We start from the raw sequence: 19,526 nt of genomic DNA on the forward strand, positions 1-19,526 counted from the left end.
AAGAGATAACCATGGTTTATTTAGCCCTTGATTCTTCGTCTGCTTTTTACCACTTCCACAGGGATTTCTGTCGACTAGTTATTCAACATGATACTCTACTACTCTGTCCAGTAGAGCAAATAATAGATACTGCATGCCAAACCAGGCGATTTCATGTCTATAGTAACTAAATATGTACTTTTCTCTTGCAATCATCACTCATGACTCGTCGTCATCAGTCATTAACTTATTTGCCCCGACTCATCACCACGCCTACTGTTCCCTCTACAACCCTCACGCCTGGGATCTCAGCCTCCCAAAGCCCGGTTTCTCCTCCCGAGCCAACTTCATGCCACCACTTCAACAGATCATTGCTCTCTTTGGGCTTCACATCCGGCGACACAGTTCCCACAGTGACGTGGGGTATCTCATTCGCGCACGGCCATTCCGCCAGGTTCTGGTCCTCTGGTGGGAATATCCGCGCTACGAATGCCATGAGACGGTTGTCCCAGATGAGACGCTCAAGACGTACGCGAGCCGGAGCCAGCGTCGGGGTGATGGTGGGATCAGACTCGGGCTTGCTCTTCATCTTTTCAATGTACTGGCGGACGTATTCGTCCCAAATGCCGGGATGTTCTTTCTTCGAGGCGCGGTGGATCAATGTCACGTGGAAGGTGGGCTGTACACGTCTGCTGTTCATGAGCTGTCTGTAAAGACGTGCTTGTTCGGGAGCTGTAGACGGGGGAAACAGAGACTCGAGGATATTTTTCACCTCTGCAGGAGGTAGGGAGATGTTGAAGTACTCGATCTTCTTGGCCAGATCTTCGGGAGTGGGACCGGCTGTGGGTGCAGGGCTGCCGGGGTTCTGGTTCTGATTCTTGTTCTTGTTCTTTGGTTTCTGGGATCCATATTGATGGCTCCAGTCCAGCTGCACTTGGTATTCGTTCATCGACCAGTAGATAGCATCATCCAGTTGCTCGGCCGTTGGAATCTCTTTCACGAGCTTGGGATAGAACGAGTGTAGCGCTTTCACCACTATCTCCAGATTCTCACGCGAAGAAGCACCGACATCCAGGTCAATTACTTGGTCGAAGTAGCAGTCTGGCTCACGATCGGTGTCGACAGCCTCGAACCGGTTCAGGAAACCTTCCATGATTCCAATGACCTCCTCTGGATTCTTGCTTCCCGCTCGGATGGTTTGGTGGTTGTCTCCCCGGTCAAGGACTCGTCTCCGCGTTACTTCGCGGATGCCAGGAAGCAATTGTCCTTTGGGCTCGTGGACGTACTGGAGCGCGACATAGCGAGCTTTGTGGATCACAGCCGACACATCTTCTATGAGTTGCTGTCGTTCGCGTCGCATGTGGTTGTTCCGGTCTGCTATTACCACAGGATGTTGAGCCAGAAGATTGGTAATGTCCAAGGAGAATTTCTTTGGCTTGTTCTTCTGCTTCGGAATGTTATCGTTCTGCACCTGTCCCCATCCAAACAACTTGCAGAGTGCCAAAGCCACCGTCGTCTTGCCGCAGCCCAGTGAAGCAACGGGGACAAGAATCACGTCGTGCGTCACATCGCCGGATTCGTCAGACTCCATTTGGATAATTTCAGATCCGTTGAGGCCTCTCTCTTGCAAGAAACCCTCTCTCAAAGAGATGATGCCGTGGTTCTGCTGGTACTGCTGTGCGAGACCAGGCGTTTTTGCGAGCTGTCTCCGCGCGTAGTGGAGGTACTCCTCAGTGATCTTCTTGTGCTTCTTGATGTTAGGAACCTTTCCTGCAATGACTGCCTTTGTGCACTCGCGCCACTGTCTGTACATCAAGTAAGGCTCTTCGAACTTGTACTTGAAGAACCAATCCCGGTATGGTGCCCGTCCTTTATCGCCCATGTGGCATCGGACCACAAATCCTTCGGTCTCGCGGCCATCCCAGGTGCCTGTTTCAGCGCAGTTGTCGAGGAATTTCTTGACCTGATCGAGGTCTTCATACACAACGAAGTTGGCTTTCTTGAAGCCCCACGCATCGGCGAACTTGTGTACTTCTGAGCTAGGCTGCGTGGCAAATTGAGGCACGTTGAAATTGAGTCCATGTAGATAGATACCCGAAGCGCTTTCGTCGTAGGCGAGGACATGCTCCTCGAAGCTGTCGTCACAGAGCTCGCCTACTGCGGTGACATTCAGTCTGCGCAGCTCTCGTGCCAAGTCCTTTACACTCCTTCCAACCGAACTGACATGTCGCTCGACCCAGCGTTCACCAGCTTGAGCATGGCTAAGGTTTGTATCGGAACGAACACCCGTAGAATGCTTGCTGCAGACCAACAAAGTGCCGTCCTCAAGACCAGAGATGAATATAATGCACCCGTTCTCCTTCACACTGAGCTCGTAGGGACCCCTAGTGTTCATCTCAATGTTCCTCCACTTTGTGTCATTCACCTCATCCACATTAAAGAACTTGTCGTATCCGCGAACCGCAATCTCCTGGGTGCCATCCTTCCTCTGGGTGGTGAACAGTCCTCGCGCATAGGTCGGCAGATCGTCGCGTTTGTAATCCCAGTCCATAAATTTCCACGAATGCACCTTGATTTTGTCTGCCTTTTCGACGTCAAAGGTAGATTTCTTGCACTTGAACCCCGACTTCTTCCCGTGAGCTGTGCCTTTCCTGCTGGCGGCCTCCAGGCTGGTGACCAGCTCGGCGACTTCCCGCTCGTCCTGCTGCACCATTGTGATCTCTCGGATTCGCGCGTATCAAATCTAGAAAATCACGCAATTCGTGCGGTGCACTCGCTAGAAACGAAGGAATCAAGGGTCGGGATGCGGGAGGAGGTGGGGGAGAAGGCAGAAGGCACGCGCGGTGTGTTGTCGACAAGGCCAGGGAGGAATCGCCTTATGTTTTAATAGAGCAAGCTCGACCTTCCCAATCTGAAGCTTATCCCGAGCTAAGATACAGCCTCGCACGACGAAAAAATGAGAGTAAACAGTTGAGTCACCGTCAGCCTCGATCGGGGTCCCAAAGTAGGAGTTTCTTATCGAAGATGCGGGGCAGCGATCCTTTTTTTGAAAAAGCGCTTTTTTCCGCCCGCGCCACTTTCATCCGCCCATCTCGATTCACTGAACACATCCTGCCTTCACTTGTCCATTACCTCTTCCTCTGAAATTATTGTGTGACTCAAGGTATGGCATTACCTGTCTAATCCACCAGACACTATCAGGACTGACTCATATTTCCTCTCCGACCAGTGAAACCGGCGCTATGACTCAACCCAACCCTTACGTTCTGGCCGCCGATAATCCGGGCGCCGTCCTGACTCTATTGCAGTCCAACCCCTCCATCGCCTCGAACCAGGATGAGCACGGATATTCATTACTCCATGCTGCGGCTTCTTACGGACACATCGACCTGCTACGCGCTCTGGTGAAGGACTACAACGTGGACGTCAACCTGCTCGACGAGGATGGTGAAACCTGCCTGTTTGTGACGGAAAGCCTCGACATTGCGAAATGCCTGGTTGAAGAACTGGGTGTGGACTACAACAAGAGAAACGATGAGGGCCTCGCAGCCTATGAGACTATTGAGAGCGATGGCTCTTTCCCGCAAATTGCTGCTTATCTGCGGCAAGTCGCAGGCGTGCCTGAGCCCGAGGCCGACTCGGCTGGCGACGCACTAAACCCGGCTCCGCCGCTTCCCCCGAACATTCAAATGAACCTGGGCACAGTGTCGGAACAGGAGGCTAGTGCGGGAATGGACGAGGTGGATCCCGAGTTCAAGCGGCGCATTGATGAGCTGGCCGCGCGTGAGGATTTCCACAGCGAAGCTACGCAGAGCCAACTGCGCCAGTTGGTCATGGATGCTATTTCGGGCTCCGGTATCAACACCCAGGAGCGTGAGGTGCGCCGCAGGACGGATTAAGCAGCATAATATAGCAGATTGCCGGTATACTGCGGCCCTCTGACAACACTGGATACCCAGTTTCCTGCTTAGAGGTTTCGGAGGTCTTCCGGAGAGGCCGTTCACGTCTCGCATCAATTGGCGCCTCGGGCCTTGGACCTGCAGCTCGAACAAGCCTATTTCACCGCGCCTGGTGTGACTTCGAGCCTAGCAGGAGGTAAGGTCTTTTGACTTATAACCTGGTACTTGGAGCAGTGGTGTCTCGGCCAGGCGGCACTGCATGAACAAGGGCCCTATAATGCGCCCAAAGCACGCGAGCAGAGCATGACGGGCAGCTGAGAGAGGCAGCATACTACCTTATGTGACCAAGAATTATACCTTAATCCGTTTACAACCCCCACATCCATTTCCACACACTGTACTAGTACCTATTCGTAGCCTTGTAAACACCCTCCACCCACTCACGTGATGATCGGCCTTCCCCGCATTTCGGGCGTCACAGCCAGTGCTGCTCTTGGCTTCGACCAATCCCTCCAATTGCTGCCTGTCCTCACTCTGTCTGCCCACCTATTCAGGTACTTTCCAGCTGTCAGCTTACTAGTCACTACCTCCTAGAGGTCCCTTCCATTCGCCATGAACCCAGCACTCAACCCGGACACTCCTCCCCCGCCTCCCCCGAAACCCAGCAGCCACGAAGCCAGTCGAAGGGGCACCCCGTCGCATCCCGGAACACCACAACAGTACCAGGAAGGACATTATGCGCAGGACCGCTTGAATATGCAGGGACAGAGATACTCTTCTTCTCCGGCGACATTTGACCCCGCTGCCTCGCTGAATGCGCTACCTAAGCCGCCGACGGTGGAGGAGGGTTGGTTGCCTGCTGGTGTGAAGGAGAAATCGTACGTTCTACTTCTATTCCTTGCTGTGGTGCTCGGGTATGGGCTAATAGATACTTTTTTTGTGATGACAGGACTGTCGATCTCCAGACTATCCTTCAAGATCCTATACTTATCTCCGCCTTCTCCAGTAACCATCCTTCGTATACGGCGCATCAGGATAACCTACAGACTCTTCTGAAATACAATAAAGACCTTGCGAACCGCTTGCTGGAGCTGCAGTCTCATGTCGGAGAACTACGCTCTTCTACCGAAACTCTTCTTCTGACGCATCAGTCGCTTGAGGTCTCCTGGCGGAAAAAGCAGTCTGAGATGGATGCTGCGCTGGCGCCGTGGTCACCTAAGGCTTTGTATCAGCGGCTGGCTGCTTCGATTGCGGAGCAGGAGGCAGTCTGTCAGGCAGTCGAGGAGAGCTTTTTGGAGGAGGAACATCATGGACGGGCGACTGAGAAGGAGGTCGGCGATTGGATTAGACGGGTCAGAGCGGAATCGGCCAAGTTGGCGGCTAGGAGAGAGGCCAAAGCTAGATGGGATGAGGGGAGGGTTGGTGGGTGGAGGTGATGTTCATGTTGGTTTGGCAACTTGATGGAGGTGATGAAGTTACCGGCTTTGATCGAGGTCACGGTTCGACTATGGCATCACCTGGCCCATTCTCTGCATAAATTCATACCACTGAACGCGATGGAGATGAAGGAGACAAAGTCTACTGAAGCCGACAAAGTGAATGTTATGTCAAGCTCTAACCACAGTGCGGAGGGCGATTGCTCATCGCTCATCCGGGCCCGGTCGACCGCTTTCCAGATCAACGTTGTGTGGGCTGCTCTCTGCAGCATCGCGTTTGTCGCTCATCATGACCCAATTATCGGCAGAAACGTGGCTCGGCTGTCCGACTCCCATGAAGAAAGCATGTTTGCGACTCCTAGCTCCCCACGACCAGCCCGCACCGCGAATAATGGGCAGCTGATATAGTCGGAAACCAATCCACGCGAAGACCATTCCCATGACCGATCCGAATATGATGTCGAAACCATGATGGCGATAATCAAACCAACGCGATGCAGAAATGAAGAAGGCCACCGCAATGGGCACTAATGCAACGATGAGCATATAGACAGGAGGAGCGGCACCTTGGTTTCGAATCTTCCCACGGTCCTGTCTTTGCAGATCCTGGCTTAGCGGCGAATACGCCAGGAACGGGAAGCCAATGGAGAATTTAGCACTGAGCCAAAGAGCGAGATACATCAGTCCCGCGAACGACACTAGAAAATTCCCATGTCAGATCAGATCCCAACTTGATAATGAAATAAAACTTACTAGAAGAATGCCCACTCGGAAAACTAGCAAAACCATCCACCTTCAACATCTCATCCCCTTTATTCCGACATATCTCCCACGTCACCATCGTAGGCGCACCCGCAATTCTCCCTCCCAACCCCGAAACCGCATAGTCATTAACCGCAGATAAATCCGGGTCACACCTAGCCAGCATATCCGGCCTCGGCTTCCCATATAGATCCTTAAGTCCCTCCGTAGCCATGAACGTTCCCGCAAGAGCAACTCCTAATCCCATCCATCCTGCATGCCATTCCCAAAACTTGACCATAAACTTCCTTCTTAGAGCTTCTATTCGAGCATTTTGAACACTAGTACCAGCTATGCTGGTAGTAGCAGGATTGATGAAGAGAATGGAAACGACGATGATGATCACAGCTGGAGCTACTACCGCAACCACGGCTAGCACGCCCGTTGAGACGGTATCCTTTTCCCTGTGGGGGAAGGAGATGCTCGGGTCGGTGAGGGAGAAGGGTCGGTGATTGGGGGTTGTTTGGTTGAAGCCGTAGCCGATGAGGGCGACTCCGCTGAGGTAGTATTGTTCGGTTAGCAGTGTCTGGTTTTTGGGGTGGCTGGTTTGGGGTGGACGTACATTATGAGGATCCAGTCGAGTACGTAGGAGAGGATTAGGCGCTTAGAGAAGTCTCGGTAGGAGAGTTGATGACGATGGGGTGTGGGGGGTGGGGTATCTTCTGATTTGGAGGGTGGCATTGTTGCTTAGTATATATGGTATTTTATTAGATGTTTCTTATTATTGGTGTCGGTATATAGTTATGAGGGAGCTGGGTGATTGGATATGACGGGGTGGAATTATTGCGGAGTTGAGAAGCATAAGTAGCTAGCTTAGGTAGCTACTCGGCTCGCATGGAAGTAACTATGTGTATGGCAGGTGACCCGACCAGATGAGAATAACAAAGGCTACGAGGCTAGGCATTTCTGACCCCAAATCGTTGGGATAGTGGTACGGCATCGTTCATTGAACTTTAATTTTGCTACCTTGCTGATCTACGCTATATTTACGAGGGATGGTGAACACGAGGTTCGTGGGGGTGTTAAGTGGAGAGAGCATATGAGTAATATTGTATTCGTTGCATTTCGTTTCCTCATTTAGAATTAATAGACATGTAAGGTGCAAGAGACCAATTTATTTCTGCTTGCCGTCCAAGTCGCCGAAGAATTCTCGGCCAAAGTCGGCGCTGCTGTCGTTGAAGCGCAGCTTACGGTCAATGCCCCGGATCTTCTGGAGATCCTCGGCGTCTAACTTGAAGTCGCCTTGGAGGTTGTCTCTGATGCGAGATGGAGTCTTTGACTTGGGAAGTACTGAGTGTCCTTCGTTGATGCCCCAGGCTACAGAGCGTTAGCTTCTTTCTTTGCGAAAAGAGGCGATGGGGACCTACCAAGTGCTACTTGCGCAGAGCTCTTGTTGTACTTCTTTCCGATTTCGACCAGCACGGGATCATCAATCAGCTTGCCAATTGTGCCCTCGCGGGAGTATAGCTCGTTCTGGTTTCCGAAGGGAGAGTAGTGGGTGACGTGGATGCCCTTGGACTTGTGCCAGTCGGCGAAGCTACGCTGTTGCAGCCATGGGTGGCTTTCGAGCTGGTGGACTGCAGGGACGACGGAGCTGTTCTGAAGGAGACGTTCCATCTCTGACTTGGAGAAGTTGGAGACGCCAATGGCTTTCACCTTTCCGGTTGAAAGGAGCTTCTCCATGGCTTTGTATGTCTACCAGAGATGGTAAGTTAGCGCATTCATCGGGCATAGTTGGTGTTGTGTATGGGGATGAAATACATACATCGACGTAGTCAGTATCCACCACAGCTGGCTTGCCACTCTCGTTCTTGGGGAACTTTTCAGTTCCTCTCTTGAAGGCCACAGGCCAATGCATCAAGAATAGATCGACATATTCCAAGTCGAGGTCGTTCAACGAGTCCTGAAGCGCCTGCGCTACATCGTCGGGGTGATGCTTGTTGTTCCAGAGCTTGGTAGTGATGAAAAGCTGGTCACGAGGCACGCCAGACTTCTTGATAGCTTTGCCTACGGCCTCTTCTGTTCCATAACTGCAAAATTATGTCAGCATACCGATTAATTCGATGAATTGAGCATGAGAACTCACATTCTAGCAGTGTCAATGTGGCGGTAGCCCGCCTTGATGGCTTCAAGGACAGCTTGCTCCTGTGCCTCTGCGTCTTGCCAGGTTCCAAAACCAACGGCGGGGATTTGAGCGCCGGTGTTGAGCTTGAATGTGGTCGTCATTTTGAGTAGTATGCGTCAATTGAAGTATGGTTGAGTCAATGGGTATTGGTATTATGTGCTGGTGAACAATGGCTGGCCGGGAAGAAGGCCCCATTTATGGCCATCTCCCAGCGCATAATGACATTACAAAATCCTGGTGAATGCAGCATCATAAACATGGATCGACGTCAAATTGACGCAGATAGAACTTTGGGTTTCTGTCGGGAGAGGGCCGATGACGTTTTGAGACGGACCCACTAAAGCTCCGATCCAGACTGGCCCTCAGCGGAGCTTACACAACTAATGTTTCAACAAATCGCAATCAGGGAGCATTACTCGAGCGTTTCTGGACGATTCGAAGTCCGACATACTTTGCGCCAAAGGCGTGCTCGACGGGGTTTACCTCATTGTGTTACCAAGCAGGTACCAATCATCCACTGTGGGTCTAGTCAATATATCCTGATGTTGGGTCGCTCTGTACACAGCAAATCCAGACAGGCAAAGCGTTGGGTAAGTACTAGATAGCTGCAGAAACTTACTAAGACGGTCTCTCGGTGTATTACCTGTTGCCATACGATGTTTTCCTTCGAAGTTTGATACTATGGCCAACATCCCACTCTTTGTGAGCCACGATGGCCGAAAACGATTGGGTGTATATGCTCTTGGGACAGGCCCATGAAAGCTTTGACAGCTTTCTGTTCTCTTTGAAGTAGAGCAAATCGATCATAGTGGAATGATTGAAAACTGCAAATCAGTGGCTAGTTGACATGGCGTCCGCTTCGGGGCATCAACCATAAGGCTTAGTAGGCATGACAACAATCCATGGATGGTCGGTCCTATCAGTGAGTTATTGAGCCATGTAGGATGCCTTGCTGACCGGTCTTTGCCCCAACCCTTCTCTTCTGTTAGCTCACTCAAGACAGTTTCAGCTTTCGCTAGGTCCTTGAGCCCGATCTATCTTGTGGTCATCTGTTGGACTTTTGCCATTTTCGCTTTGACGTCTTGCCAATCTCTCTATACCTCCACCTTTGGCACGGTCTTTTGCACGCAGGTACTTTATAGAAGTGGATACGTGCGATCGGTCTAGACACTGTAGGTGAGTGTAAGAATGAAGCATGCCTTGCATGGAACGCATCACATCATCACGAAGCCCTCCCACGAGTCAGGTAGAAAGGAACAGCACTGAAAACATCAACAATGCGGTATACTTCGTCGGATTTGGTCGATATCCGACTAATTGCCATCTGAAGCAGGCCTCTCATCACCTCTGGGTAGACTTCGGTGTATCTAGTTGGGGATTTAGCATCCACGGCGACATATATGCGATAGTTCAAAACTTTGACGTGCTACTGTCCCATCATCTTGGTCTTAATGATCTGGAAGACTAGCTCAATCATTGCAGCTTGGTAACAGTAGATAGTGATAAGGAGAATATTGTGTTAAAGGGTCCGTTGAAGTGTTTAGGCAATATAATCAGCTTGGAATAGAGGCTAAATCTGGTACCCAGCCCATGAGTAAATCTCCAAGTATTGTACGGTTTCCACCAATTTGACACCCCTATCCCTAGCCTTTTCAGCGACGAGACCAGAACTAATCAAGTCCTCCGCTAGGACCAGCGGGTTTGATGTAGGAAAGCGTAGAGTTCATGAGGCATTACCCTACGGGATCGAGCAAGCCATCATTGGGCGACCCAGTCAATACCAATTAATGACTGATTGCTTCAATTCTGCCAACTCTTATAGCTTTTGAAAGCTTGTAGATGCGCTTTTTCTAGACAGTAAGAGATGTAGCAGTAATGGTACTAGTTGGGTGGGTCCTCGACATTGAAGTGTTTGTTTTCCGGTCAAACAACGCTCTTGGTGATACTCGCTAGCCGTGGTGTTAACTGCCCACCTATAAAACCGCGGCGCAACCCACAATAATTTTTTTCTCAACTTGCCCAAGCTTGCAACCGCATCAACAAGATGCACTAGTCGACAACCCAACTTGCTCAAGTTGGTTTACTGGAATGCTCAATACAGTCAATGATGATTGACAACATGATGCACGATTGCGTATTCTAAAAGGTATGCGAGCGCAACTTGTTTCTTTATGTTCCTCCTCCCCTTGTATGATGACCCTATGACACGCTTTAAGGCATTCCTCAAACTTAATCACTATGTGGAATTCGTGTTTTAACTCAAGTTTCAGCCTTGTCTGACAACTCCAAAATAACTTCATTGCTTCACTCAGCCTGTTTGTGACCATTGCTAACTTGCTGGTGATAGGTAAATACCAACCATTCCATCTCTATGCCATTATTGGCCGTCGATGAAGATACTTTGAACGAACGGGCGGACAGAACGTGTGCATTGACCCGCATCCATCAAAAGCAAAGCGTACAAACTTTGCGGGTGTTGGGGAAGTGTACACATTGTTGAGAACTCGTCACCTGAGCTTTCATCGATCGTTCTGCGATTACCAGAAAATTTCGATCCGGTCATACTAACAAGTCATGACAGGTACTGTCACTCTTCAACAACCTCTCCATATGCCCATATACCCAAAGTCAACATTACATGATGAATCTTGTTATTCACACTGTTTGATCCTGCACGCCATGTGTTTGGAAATGAACATGTTACAAAAAAATCTGATTTAATGAGGTTGGTAGTGACAATACCCCTGGTAATAATGTGCCTTTGCTAACCTGTTCCATAGCCTGACTTCGTTGACATCTCAATGCTTGTGTCACTCATGCTATGTCTTGCATGTGATGCTAACTTTGTCGAAAAGTAATAGGGAACATCTTGTAGATTTTTCTTTAAGCTTCCAAAGTGTGAGTGTTCCCTGTCGTGTTTTCTTCATTATTGCATGATGAATTCTTAAATCGCTGTGTTCTTACCGAACCACCTTGACGAAACAACAAAGATTCACCTTGGAGACCTGAACTTCTCACCCATACACATTTATGCATCAGTGTCTGTTTATACAGCTGCTAACATTGCATTGTGCAGGTTACTCGCCTATGGATAGCTACTTTAATGATAATGATAATGATATTGAGTTCAAGTCTCCAAACAATGCTACCACTTTTCTGTAAAACATAGTCCCCATCTCGTAAAACTTCGTATCATCGTCACCTGAAGTGTCATCTACTCGAAGAACAATCCGTGCTTCTTGTGCCAGTCTTCCAAGCTATGCTCCGGGTAACCATCAAATACCTGCTTCTTGCCCTCTGGCCATCGCACCCAAGCGGGCTTAGAGCTCTCCATGATGCAGACCATCTCATCAGGGACCGGCAGTTCCGTGTCAATGGCTGAAGCAAAAGGATGAATGAGCTCCGGCCAATGGTGATCCCACAGCCAAAGCATGGTGCTGCAATTGGAACAGAAATTCCGCTCCGACGCACAGATCTTCTCATCCGGTGTGCCTCTCGCCATGACGGCGGAATATTTCCTAAATCGGTCAGCTCTAAACTGCCATCTTCAACAGTCGCATAGAATATTCAAAAGCAGGCAAGAGACCGCATATTTCAACAGAAGACTGGCATGACATACTTGATCAAGTCCTTTCCCTTCTTGATCTCCAGACTATCGGCAATACCGCCCAGATTGACACTGCCACTGTATCCGCCGACCTTCCGGCAAATGCTACAGGCACATAGTTGATAGGGCACTGGGGTTGAGGATTCGAGCGTGAACTCAATGCTGCCACACTGGCAGCTGCCTTCAAGTTTCCTGTTCTTCTTTGTTAGTATCTATTCGACAAATACTGCTCGTATCAAGTCTGTGTCGTGTACACGAGAGTTCATCAGTATAGCGGGGACCTACATCGGCATATTGGTGAAGTGGTCAAGTACGTATTCGGGAGAATAGTATAGTATTGTCAAGTGCGAAGCGTGACTTGTAACTACTGATAGTAATCGAATCTTTTTCGACAGGACAAAGGATTGCGACTATCTACTTATATACCAGGACCGTGTCCGGAACGGCCTCGAATGCAACAACGTCATTGGTATATAAGAGACCTATCATGCAAACTCGGATTGTCTGGATCCATGAGGGGCTGGGTCAATGACTCCGCACATGCAAACTTGGATTCGCCGCGACGCTCGGATAGCACTGGATAACATGCAGCTATCGTCGCTTACTCTTTATCCATTGGTCTATCATTTTCCACCTCTGCATGTTGTTGTTGCATCGTTTTGCGGTTGGGTACCCCGCATTTTGCTATTCCAGTACAACTAGAGAAACTTCCATAATGGTATAGAATGAGGACATAGTTGGTACTTAATAGAATATACTGGCACAGTACTATAGAGAGTTTAGCGTCACGAGCTCATTATCTCTGCGCTGTCTCGTTGCATGACACTTCATACATCAGCAGGTGTTTGCTCTGTTTGTCTACATGTTTGTCACGATTGTCTTGTTTGTTCTTATCGGACCGCTCGCCGTGCCGTTTTTCAGCAACTATCGAGTCCGGCATTTGTCAGATACAGAGGACAACATATTGAGCCAGTCAATTACTCAGTCATTATCAGTTAATTGCTCAGCTTCGAGATATACATACAATTCTGTCATCATGGGTTTCGGAGCTCCCGGTGGCGGTGCCGCCCCCATGAAGCCTACGCCGTGAGTTATACCCTTCCCGGCTTTGGAATATGCCTATAGACAGTGAACAGTCCCAGAAGAAACAGACTGAGCTAATAATCTCCCAATGATCTAGTCCCGAGCGTGGCAGCTTCCCTCTTGATCACGATGGTACACCTCCTTGGATTCGCGCCTATTTTGCAGACCAGCCTATCCCGCCTCATCGGCAGCATTGAGCCTTCGCGCGAACCCTTTCTCTATCTACCCATTCGACACAAACATATAACTGACACATTACTCTTCTACTGCTGGAACAGGCGAATGCAAGCACCTTATCACCGACTACCTCAAGTGCCTGAAATCGAGACGAGGTGTGAATGACGACGAGTGCCGGAAACTGGCCAAGTCGTATCTGTCTTGTCGGATGGACCAGTATGTTCTTGGACTGCATATACGCTATTGAAGGAGTCATGGCTAATTACTTGCGATCCATCTCTAGCAATCTTATGGCGCCGGACGACTTCAAGAACCTCGGGTTGGTTTTCGAGAAGGATAAGGCTACATCGAGTGCGGGTGCTGAGGGTGCGGAGAAGAAGGCGTAGTTTTCTCCTGCCGGAATTTTATACTAGATAGCTTGGGGGAGCTGTATGATATTGTGGGAGGGCATGGCCTCTGTATAAATAGGGTGCTTTTGTGTTCGATGATTGATGATGGATGGATAGATACTTCTCCATTTCTCCGGCGTTGGGATTGCGGTTCTGTAAATAGCTTGTGTATCATACTTGACTTTGATGTGCATTCAATTGAAGTATACCTAGATAAATGTTGAGAAAGAAATATATGTACAATTCTTGACAAATTGCCTGCTCCATAACGTCGAAGGAAAAACAACGTAACCATGCAATGTCATGCGGGGAAGCCGACCCGCCAGAACACCAACCCCAAAACGATCAAATCACTCTCCGCCCGTCCCATCGAAGTCACCCAATTGCTCCCAGCAATCCAACTCCCAACACCCACCCACGACCGATGTCGTCCATTGCACGGCCACCAGACCCCTGCCTGGTAGCAATCATTCTAATAGTGCGCTCACGAGCCGGTCCGCGCTTCGTCTTCCACTACCCACCCAACCCGCTCAGCGAGAACGGACTCCGAGGGGCGCCCAAAGCGCGACGACCGTCACGGAAGAATTCCAAGAGCAACGATTCCAGCTCCAGCGAAGACAGCAGCTCCACCTCCAGCGAAGATGAAGACGAAACACCAATAACTGTAACTGCAGCAGCTCCCACAACCACAGGGACTGCGACGCAGCCAGCCAATCCCACCCAGAACGCCTCGCACATCGCAGGCAGTCATCCCGTCGCAGGAAGACGATCGAGTAACTTCGGCGTCGTCGACGATGGAGTTATATCCGGCTCGCCGGGCGGAGAGTCCCAGCGTGCAGGCTCAGTAGGGTCCGGGAGGGGGCTGATGATGCGGAAACGAGGGACGAATTCCGATGCGGAGGAGGATGCGGGCGCTGCGTCGGATAGACAGGAGGATGAGGCCGGGCCGTTTCGGCCCCCCTGGGAGTCGTTACTGGGGCTCCCTGCGGATGTGTGGGAGAAGTTATTGAGTCCGTCGCGGTCGTGGCATAAGCGGCGGTTTGAGGTCGGGATTAATGATTTGGCGTTTGTGGGGTGGCCGGTTTTTGTGCGTGAGGATGGGACGTGGAGGAAGCAGAGGAGGAAGAAGAGGAAACCTCGTGCGACTTGGGAGGGAGCGGAACTAGGACATAATGAGGCACCTGGGGATGGGGATGGGGGTGATGAGGCCGAGGCTGAGGATGATAGCCCTGATCGGGGTACGGATCTTATTGCTGCTTCGACGGAGACGTTGAGTCCGAAGCAGATGGCTAGTACGGATTATCAGCGGACCTCGATGATTAGTGTTAGGTCGTTCAGGACGTTGAGTGAGGCGCTGGATCCGGATGATAAGGATTGCATGACTATGTTTAATGTCGTGTTTGTTTTGGATCCGCCGTTGTTGGAGTATTCCATGCGGCTGAGGGAGATTTACGATAACATTATTAAGAAGTTCTCCAAGGCGTTGAAGTGGGAGCAGGCTAGGACGGATTATGTTTGGAAGGAGGCGCAGCATATCTCACATATCAAGGAGAAGGCTAAAGAGAAGCGTATGTGGTCCTGTCGATTTGGAATGAAAATGGTTGCTGACCCAGTGATGAGCAGGAATGTCCGTGAATGGCCTCTATTCGGAGCTAATCAGCCAGTCCTCACTTGCGAGGGCTATCTGCACTGTGTTCACCAGCATATCGGCATCAAAGATTGCGTCGGTGTCCCTGAGTCCAGACGTGTCCATCTCGCTCCAGATACCACCTCTAACTTCGACGCCATGGCTTCCTGGGCCCACTGACAAGGCATATCCGGGTCTCTGGCTTACAACGGCGGACAGTGTCACTCCGGTCGATGATCCCACTGCGGACGAGAACACCGCCCCCCATCAAGTGCTTGCTAAACATTTCGCGCTCTTATTGCTGGACAATGAGGCATCAATTCTCAAAGACGTTGAAGCATCCGGGGGCGCTCTGGCTCCTGCGCTTGCCCATTATATCCGATGCTCGAAGCCGACGAAGTCATTTGCGCAGATATCTGTGTCCTCTGGCATACCACTTTCCACAATCCAAATGCTGGCTAGCCATCTTGTGTATTGGAGAAGAGCGCGAGCAATCCCTCCGCTCCATCAAAGGGACACTTATGTCGTATCACCAAACTGCGATCTGAGCAAGCTTGAGGTAGCCACGGCAGCTTATCAAGCAGCGTTCCCGACCCTCCCAAGTCTCCCCAAGATGCTATCAGCGATGAGCGGAACGCCCAGACCGTACGGAAGCTTCATCCCAAGCAAAGACCATAAAGACACATACTTCGCCATTTTAGCGTGGCTATTACGAGGTGGCTGGGTCACTCAATTGCGGGCTTTTGCAAGAGTCAAAATAAGCCCTGAAATCAAGATGGCTGTGGAGACGGCCCTTCGACAGGAAGAAGTTGACAAATACTTGAGCAAGAGGGGATCAGCGTCAGATACCGAGACAAAGGAGGACCTTGACGATGCCAGTTCCTCTTCGTCATCATCACTGGACAGCAACGGAAGCGGTGATGAGACGCCAATGCCAGGCCGGTACAAACGGAACAACGAGCTCGACCTCTCCCATTCTTTACTTGACCAAAATACGTCCTTGAAGACATCGTCGCTTATTCTGTATCCGCACCGTGCATCACCACTGGAGTCCCGATGGTTAGGCGAGCTCATGGCACGATTCCCCGACCTTCAAGGCGAAGTCCCCGATGGGGACCTTGAATACGCGGGGCTTCGAACATCCCTCAAGAAGTACTGGCCGACCTTTATCAAATACTTCAACGGGTATGACGCGCTCGAGAAGATTCCCGTCCGAGAGAACCTGAAGCGCAAGCTAGTATGGCAGATCCTCACGCGCCTCGGATTAGTGACAGGACAGCAGTCATCCATCCAATTGGATCCGAGAGAACAAGTCCTGGTTAGTGTCCGACATTGGTAGAAGACGATTTATGATTTATGGCCGACAAATATGATCAAACTATAATATAAGCATAATATGCAACTACACTCATTCACATATAAGACAATTCAATATAATAAACAATAACTTATAGAAAAGCCACCCAATCCAGCATAATCACACGTGACACCCCGGCACACGGACGGACGGACGGAACGGAAGCACTAAGACATTTAGCGCAACTAACACAAACCCAACTAGTGTTCCTCGTCAACGCAACCAAAACCATGCAAGACTCTCCGCCGCCGTCGGAAACAGGAAATATCTCGGCCTATGGTTTGCGATGATTGTTTCGGCTCGGATCCATTCATTCTACTTTAGACCCTCCGAGGAATTCCGAAAAAAGAAAAATTAATAGCCCTTCCACGGGACCAAAAACAGATAACTAAGTAGACTAGTTATTGTTGTCTCACGCGCGCGCGTCTCAGCCCTAATCGTCGTGTGAACCGCTGCCCGGGGCTGGGGCACTTGCTAAGCGATAGTTTGTTAGTAGTTGGTTACTTACCATTATTGAAATTGGTTGGTTTGCATAAATTGTCCGGTTGCGCCGGGCGTATCCGAGGTTAAGTAAGTTAGGTTGGTTGTTAGGCTTCCGCTTACGTACTTAGAGGAATGTGACTATTGTAGTTAGTACTTGTGGCATAAGTAGGTTTGTGTTCTGTAAAGTGATTAATCGGTATTATGATTGGATAGTATATTCAATGATTCCGAGGGCGCTGGGTGGATAAATGTTAGTAGTTATTCCTCACTCATTGAAGAAGGACGGTGTGGCTGCTGCTGCTGCTGCTGCTGCTGCGGGATCATGCATGGGATAAAGGACATTATTGTAATTCCGTATGGGTGGATGGATGGATGAATGGCTTAAATTTGACTGGCTGGCTGACTGGCTGACTGGCTGACTGACTGGCTTATTAGGGAAGGGAAAGAAGGAGATCAATCCATCAATAAACTCCGTACCTTGTTGGGTTGGTTGGTATGGAATGCCCCTGCATTTTACTCCGTTCCCGGCCTATTAATGGGATTTATTATAGATGGATTGTCCCCAGAGTACTTAGTATTGCTTTCCAGCTAGATATGTGACTACTGGGTAGGTATATCGGGAGAAGAAAATTCAGTAAATGATTGATTGATTGTCTTAGGGGTTGTTAATAAGATTGATTAACTTCGAGGGTCCTTCTTACTACTGTACTACTGCCTGGGAGAAAAAATTGGTGTTGTCGATTCATTCCTTCACCGGCTGCATGATCTAACTAACTTCGCATTTGTATTGAAGTTTAAGTACACTTGACTCGATTAGGTTAGAGTGGTGTTTGATGTTGATACGGTATGGAAGGAAGGAAACTCGGAGATTTGCGGTTGTCTATTTACTTGGTCAAAACTGACTAGAATAAGTTAGTATGTCGATTTATACCCTTTTGAGTGTACTATACTATCCAAATGAATTGTCAAGCTTGAATGTATATGAGAATCTAGAAGGCAGTGTGGGAAGATCATAACCCTTTTATGAATCCTAACATTCATAGCTCCATGACACATATGCGTGTGTCTATTGATAGTACTAGTCCTCTGGTATTTAATTCTTGGCATAGCGAGCACGTTCTTGGTTTGACACGGGTTGACATGGGATATAACCTTACTTAGATGCCCGAGTCTTCTCAAGAATGTCATTGATTTACATGCCTGTTTTGCAATGGATTTATTTAGTAGTATGATTTAGCTGACATGATTCAGTGCTCTCTTTGCTTACTTTTGTGGTCTAGACTGGTGGGTCTGGGCACTGACAAGTAGATCAGGTTGGAACTTGGAAGTGTGGCTCGCTGGAGCTTGGTGTTAGTGAACTGTATGGTTATTATGGTCGCACTTGGCTGGGATTATTAGGTTTAGTATGCCTTCGAGAAGTAGTCGCATGACTATAGCAGTGCAGTGAATTGCATACTATCAAACATGGCCCTTGAAGATTGACTGTTACTTTTGGGGCCTATGTGGGGAATGACATACTCCAGAATCAAGAAGGATCATGGCAATATTTTCACATTCCGTTTTTCGGGAGTTATCACTTGATATGAAGTCAGGTTTTTATTTGATGTATTGAATTTATGAGCGAGGTCATCATCGATGAGGGGATAGGAGCTGCTGGCGGTGTGGAAAAGAATATTTTACTTGCTCGTGAGCTCGAAGTGCGAGTGAACTAGCCATCCTACACATTCTAGCAACGAAATGAATCGGAACATAGACTGTAGCGACAAACGATGATCGCATCGTTATTGGGTTTTTAGATGCGAAGGAGTCAATGCAGGATCAGGCACGTAGATGATAGGTCACCTGACTATTTCTAGCACTCTAGCACCGATAAGTCGCCTTATCGAAATTTCCAAATTCGACGCCCTTATCTATCAAGTGCATTAGGAAGGCAGCAGGATGCTCACTTGTTATGCATTTTGATTATAGATATTGTGCTCTGTAGGACCAAGACATCCCACGTCCTATGTAGCCCCGAGGTGGCCCAAACGCGAAGTGGGCATAGTTCAAATTGAAACCTTGCCTAAACCACTGTGAGTGCCGTTTTGTTTCCTGGGTGTTATTATTCGCTCCTCCTCTATATTCCTCTCAACGCGGTTGGATCAAGTCGACAAAATTGAGTGGCCCGTAAACCCTGACAGGGCCACTGAAAAAAAAGGCCTACCAGATGATGGCATCAGCCCCATCCATGCATGGATCACAGAACCCCTCCGAGCCCCGCCATGAGTGTGTTCGCGGTTCAAAGTCGTGCGCACCTGCAGTCCATTGCATTTTCGGTAAATGAGACCTTAAGCCAAAGTGGTTAGCATCGGAGACGAGGGGAGTCTGCGAGGTACTAGAATTGTGGTCGTGTCACTTTACCCACAACCACGGAGGGTATTTGCCGCCTTCACAAGACCTGGTTATGTTAATTAGACTTCCAGCTGTCAAGCATCACGAGTTAACTACTTCCTCCTTCAGGGTTGGGATGACATTTGGTAATAGAGAAAATGGGGTATTATGAGAGCCGAATTGAAACCGGAGA

At 49.4% G+C, this 19,526-nt stretch overlaps 9 protein-coding genes across 9 annotated transcripts; 4 read left to right on the plus strand and 5 right to left on the minus strand.

Annotated features, from left to right (window-relative positions):
• Positions 1-157: 157 nt before the first annotated feature.
• On the minus strand, positions 158-2,960 carry BO79DRAFT_185794 (tRNA ligase). The gene has a single exon (XM_025680425.1). It carries the CDS (start codon positions 2,690-2,692, stop codon positions 227-229), a length of 2,466 nt encoding a protein of 821 aa, XP_025544247.1. The 5' UTR covers positions 2,693-2,960; the 3' UTR covers positions 158-226.
• A 117-nt stretch (positions 2,961-3,077) lies between these two features.
• On the plus strand, positions 3,078-4,232 carry BO79DRAFT_206420 (ankyrin repeat protein). Its single transcript, XM_025681968.1, has 2 exons — positions 3,078-3,142; positions 3,209-4,232. Exon 2 carries the CDS (start codon positions 3,222-3,224, stop codon positions 3,876-3,878), a length of 657 nt encoding a protein of 218 aa, XP_025544248.1. The 5' UTR covers positions 3,078-3,142; positions 3,209-3,221; the 3' UTR covers positions 3,879-4,232.
• Positions 4,233-4,490: 258 nt separating this feature from the next.
• BO79DRAFT_250045 (vacuolar protein sorting family 37 protein) lies at positions 4,491-5,314 on the plus strand (the record flags this gene model as incomplete). The annotated part of the gene is made up of 2 exons (XM_025685794.1): positions 4,491-4,756; positions 4,828-5,314. 2 exons carry the CDS (start codon positions 4,491-4,493, stop codon positions 5,312-5,314), a joined length of 753 nt encoding a protein of 250 aa, XP_025544249.1.
• Positions 5,315-5,467: 153 nt separating this feature from the next.
• On the minus strand, positions 5,468-6,796 carry BO79DRAFT_185804 (phosphatase PAP2 family protein; the record flags this gene model as incomplete). Its single annotated transcript, XM_025680427.1, has 3 exons — positions 5,468-6,012; positions 6,068-6,612; positions 6,678-6,796. The coding sequence occupies 3 exons, from the start codon at positions 6,794-6,796 to the stop codon at positions 5,519-5,521; spliced, it is 1,158 nt and encodes a 385-aa protein (XP_025544250.1). The 3' UTR covers positions 5,468-5,518.
• A 433-nt stretch (positions 6,797-7,229) lies between these two features.
• Positions 7,230-8,452, minus strand: BO79DRAFT_267549 (aldo/keto reductase; the record flags this gene model as incomplete). Its single annotated transcript, XM_025687054.1, has 4 exons — positions 8,202-8,452; positions 7,881-8,145; positions 7,483-7,810; positions 7,230-7,432 (listed from the first exon to the last, which is right to left on the minus strand). Exons 1-4 carry the CDS (start codon positions 8,339-8,341, stop codon positions 7,230-7,232), a joined length of 936 nt encoding a protein of 311 aa, XP_025544251.1. The 5' UTR covers positions 8,342-8,452.
• Positions 8,453-11,454: 3,002 nt separating this feature from the next.
• On the minus strand, positions 11,455-12,221 carry BO79DRAFT_284056 (GFA family protein; the record flags this gene model as incomplete). Its single annotated transcript, XM_025688208.1, has 3 exons — positions 12,133-12,221; positions 11,860-12,039; positions 11,455-11,758 (listed from the first exon to the last, which is right to left on the minus strand). Exons 1-3 carry the CDS (start codon positions 12,138-12,140, stop codon positions 11,455-11,457), a joined length of 492 nt encoding a protein of 163 aa, XP_025544252.1. The 5' UTR covers positions 12,141-12,221.
• A 560-nt stretch (positions 12,222-12,781) lies between these two features.
• BO79DRAFT_206425 (cytochrome c oxidase assembly protein Cox19) lies at positions 12,782-13,659 on the plus strand. The gene is made up of 4 exons (XM_025681969.1): positions 12,782-12,933; positions 13,028-13,062; positions 13,209-13,323; positions 13,391-13,659. The coding sequence occupies exons 1-4, from the start codon at positions 12,884-12,886 to the stop codon at positions 13,491-13,493; spliced, it is 303 nt and encodes a 100-aa protein (XP_025544253.1). The 5' UTR covers positions 12,782-12,883; the 3' UTR covers positions 13,494-13,659.
• A 234-nt stretch (positions 13,660-13,893) lies between these two features.
• On the plus strand, positions 13,894-16,488 carry BO79DRAFT_185813 (nitrogen permease regulator 3 family protein). The gene is made up of 2 exons (XM_025680428.1): positions 13,894-15,064; positions 15,120-16,488. The coding sequence occupies exons 1-2, from the start codon at positions 13,921-13,923 to the stop codon at positions 16,460-16,462; spliced, it is 2,487 nt and encodes an 828-aa protein (XP_025544254.1). The 5' UTR covers positions 13,894-13,920; the 3' UTR covers positions 16,463-16,488.
• Positions 16,489-16,834: 346 nt separating this feature from the next.
• BO79DRAFT_213048 (uncharacterized protein) lies at positions 16,835-17,305 on the minus strand (the record flags this gene model as incomplete). Its single annotated transcript, XM_025683193.1, has 4 exons — positions 16,835-16,954; positions 16,989-17,086; positions 17,118-17,141; positions 17,233-17,305. 4 exons carry the CDS (start codon positions 17,303-17,305, stop codon positions 16,835-16,837), a joined length of 315 nt encoding a protein of 104 aa, XP_025544255.1.
• Between the last annotated feature and the right edge of the window lie 2,221 nt (positions 17,306-19,526).

The sequence above is a fragment of the Aspergillus costaricaensis genome (assembly GCF_003184835.1).
Source record: "Aspergillus costaricaensis CBS 115574 unplaced genomic scaffold BO79scaffold_2, whole genome shotgun sequence".
NCBI lineage: Eukaryota > Fungi > Ascomycota > Eurotiomycetes > Eurotiales > Aspergillaceae > Aspergillus > Aspergillus costaricensis.

Coding starts and splice junctions, on each gene's coding strand:
- BO79DRAFT_185794 (XM_025680425.1), bottom strand. CDS start 2,692: ATGGTGCAGCAGGACGAGCGGGAAGTCGCCGAGCTGGTCACCAGCCTG.
- BO79DRAFT_206420 (XM_025681968.1), top strand. CDS start 3,222: ATGACTCAACCCAACCCTTACGTTCTGGCCGCCGATAATCCGGGCGCC.
- BO79DRAFT_206425 (XM_025681969.1), top strand. CDS start 12,884: ATGGGTTTCGGAGCTCCCGGTGGCGGTGCCGCCCCCATGAAGCCTACG. Junction 12,934..13,027: donor GCCCCCATGAAGCCTACGCC/GTGAGTTATACC, acceptor CCAATGATCTAG/TCCCGAGCGTGGCAGCTTCC. Junction 13,063..13,208: donor CTTCCCTCTTGATCACGATG/GTACACCTCCTT, acceptor CTGCTGGAACAG/GCGAATGCAAGCACCTTATC.
- BO79DRAFT_185813 (XM_025680428.1), top strand. CDS start 13,921: ATGTCGTCCATTGCACGGCCACCAGACCCCTGCCTGGTAGCAATCATT. Junction 15,065..15,119: donor GGAGAAGGCTAAAGAGAAGC/GTATGTGGTCCT, acceptor AGTGATGAGCAG/GAATGTCCGTGAATGGCCTC.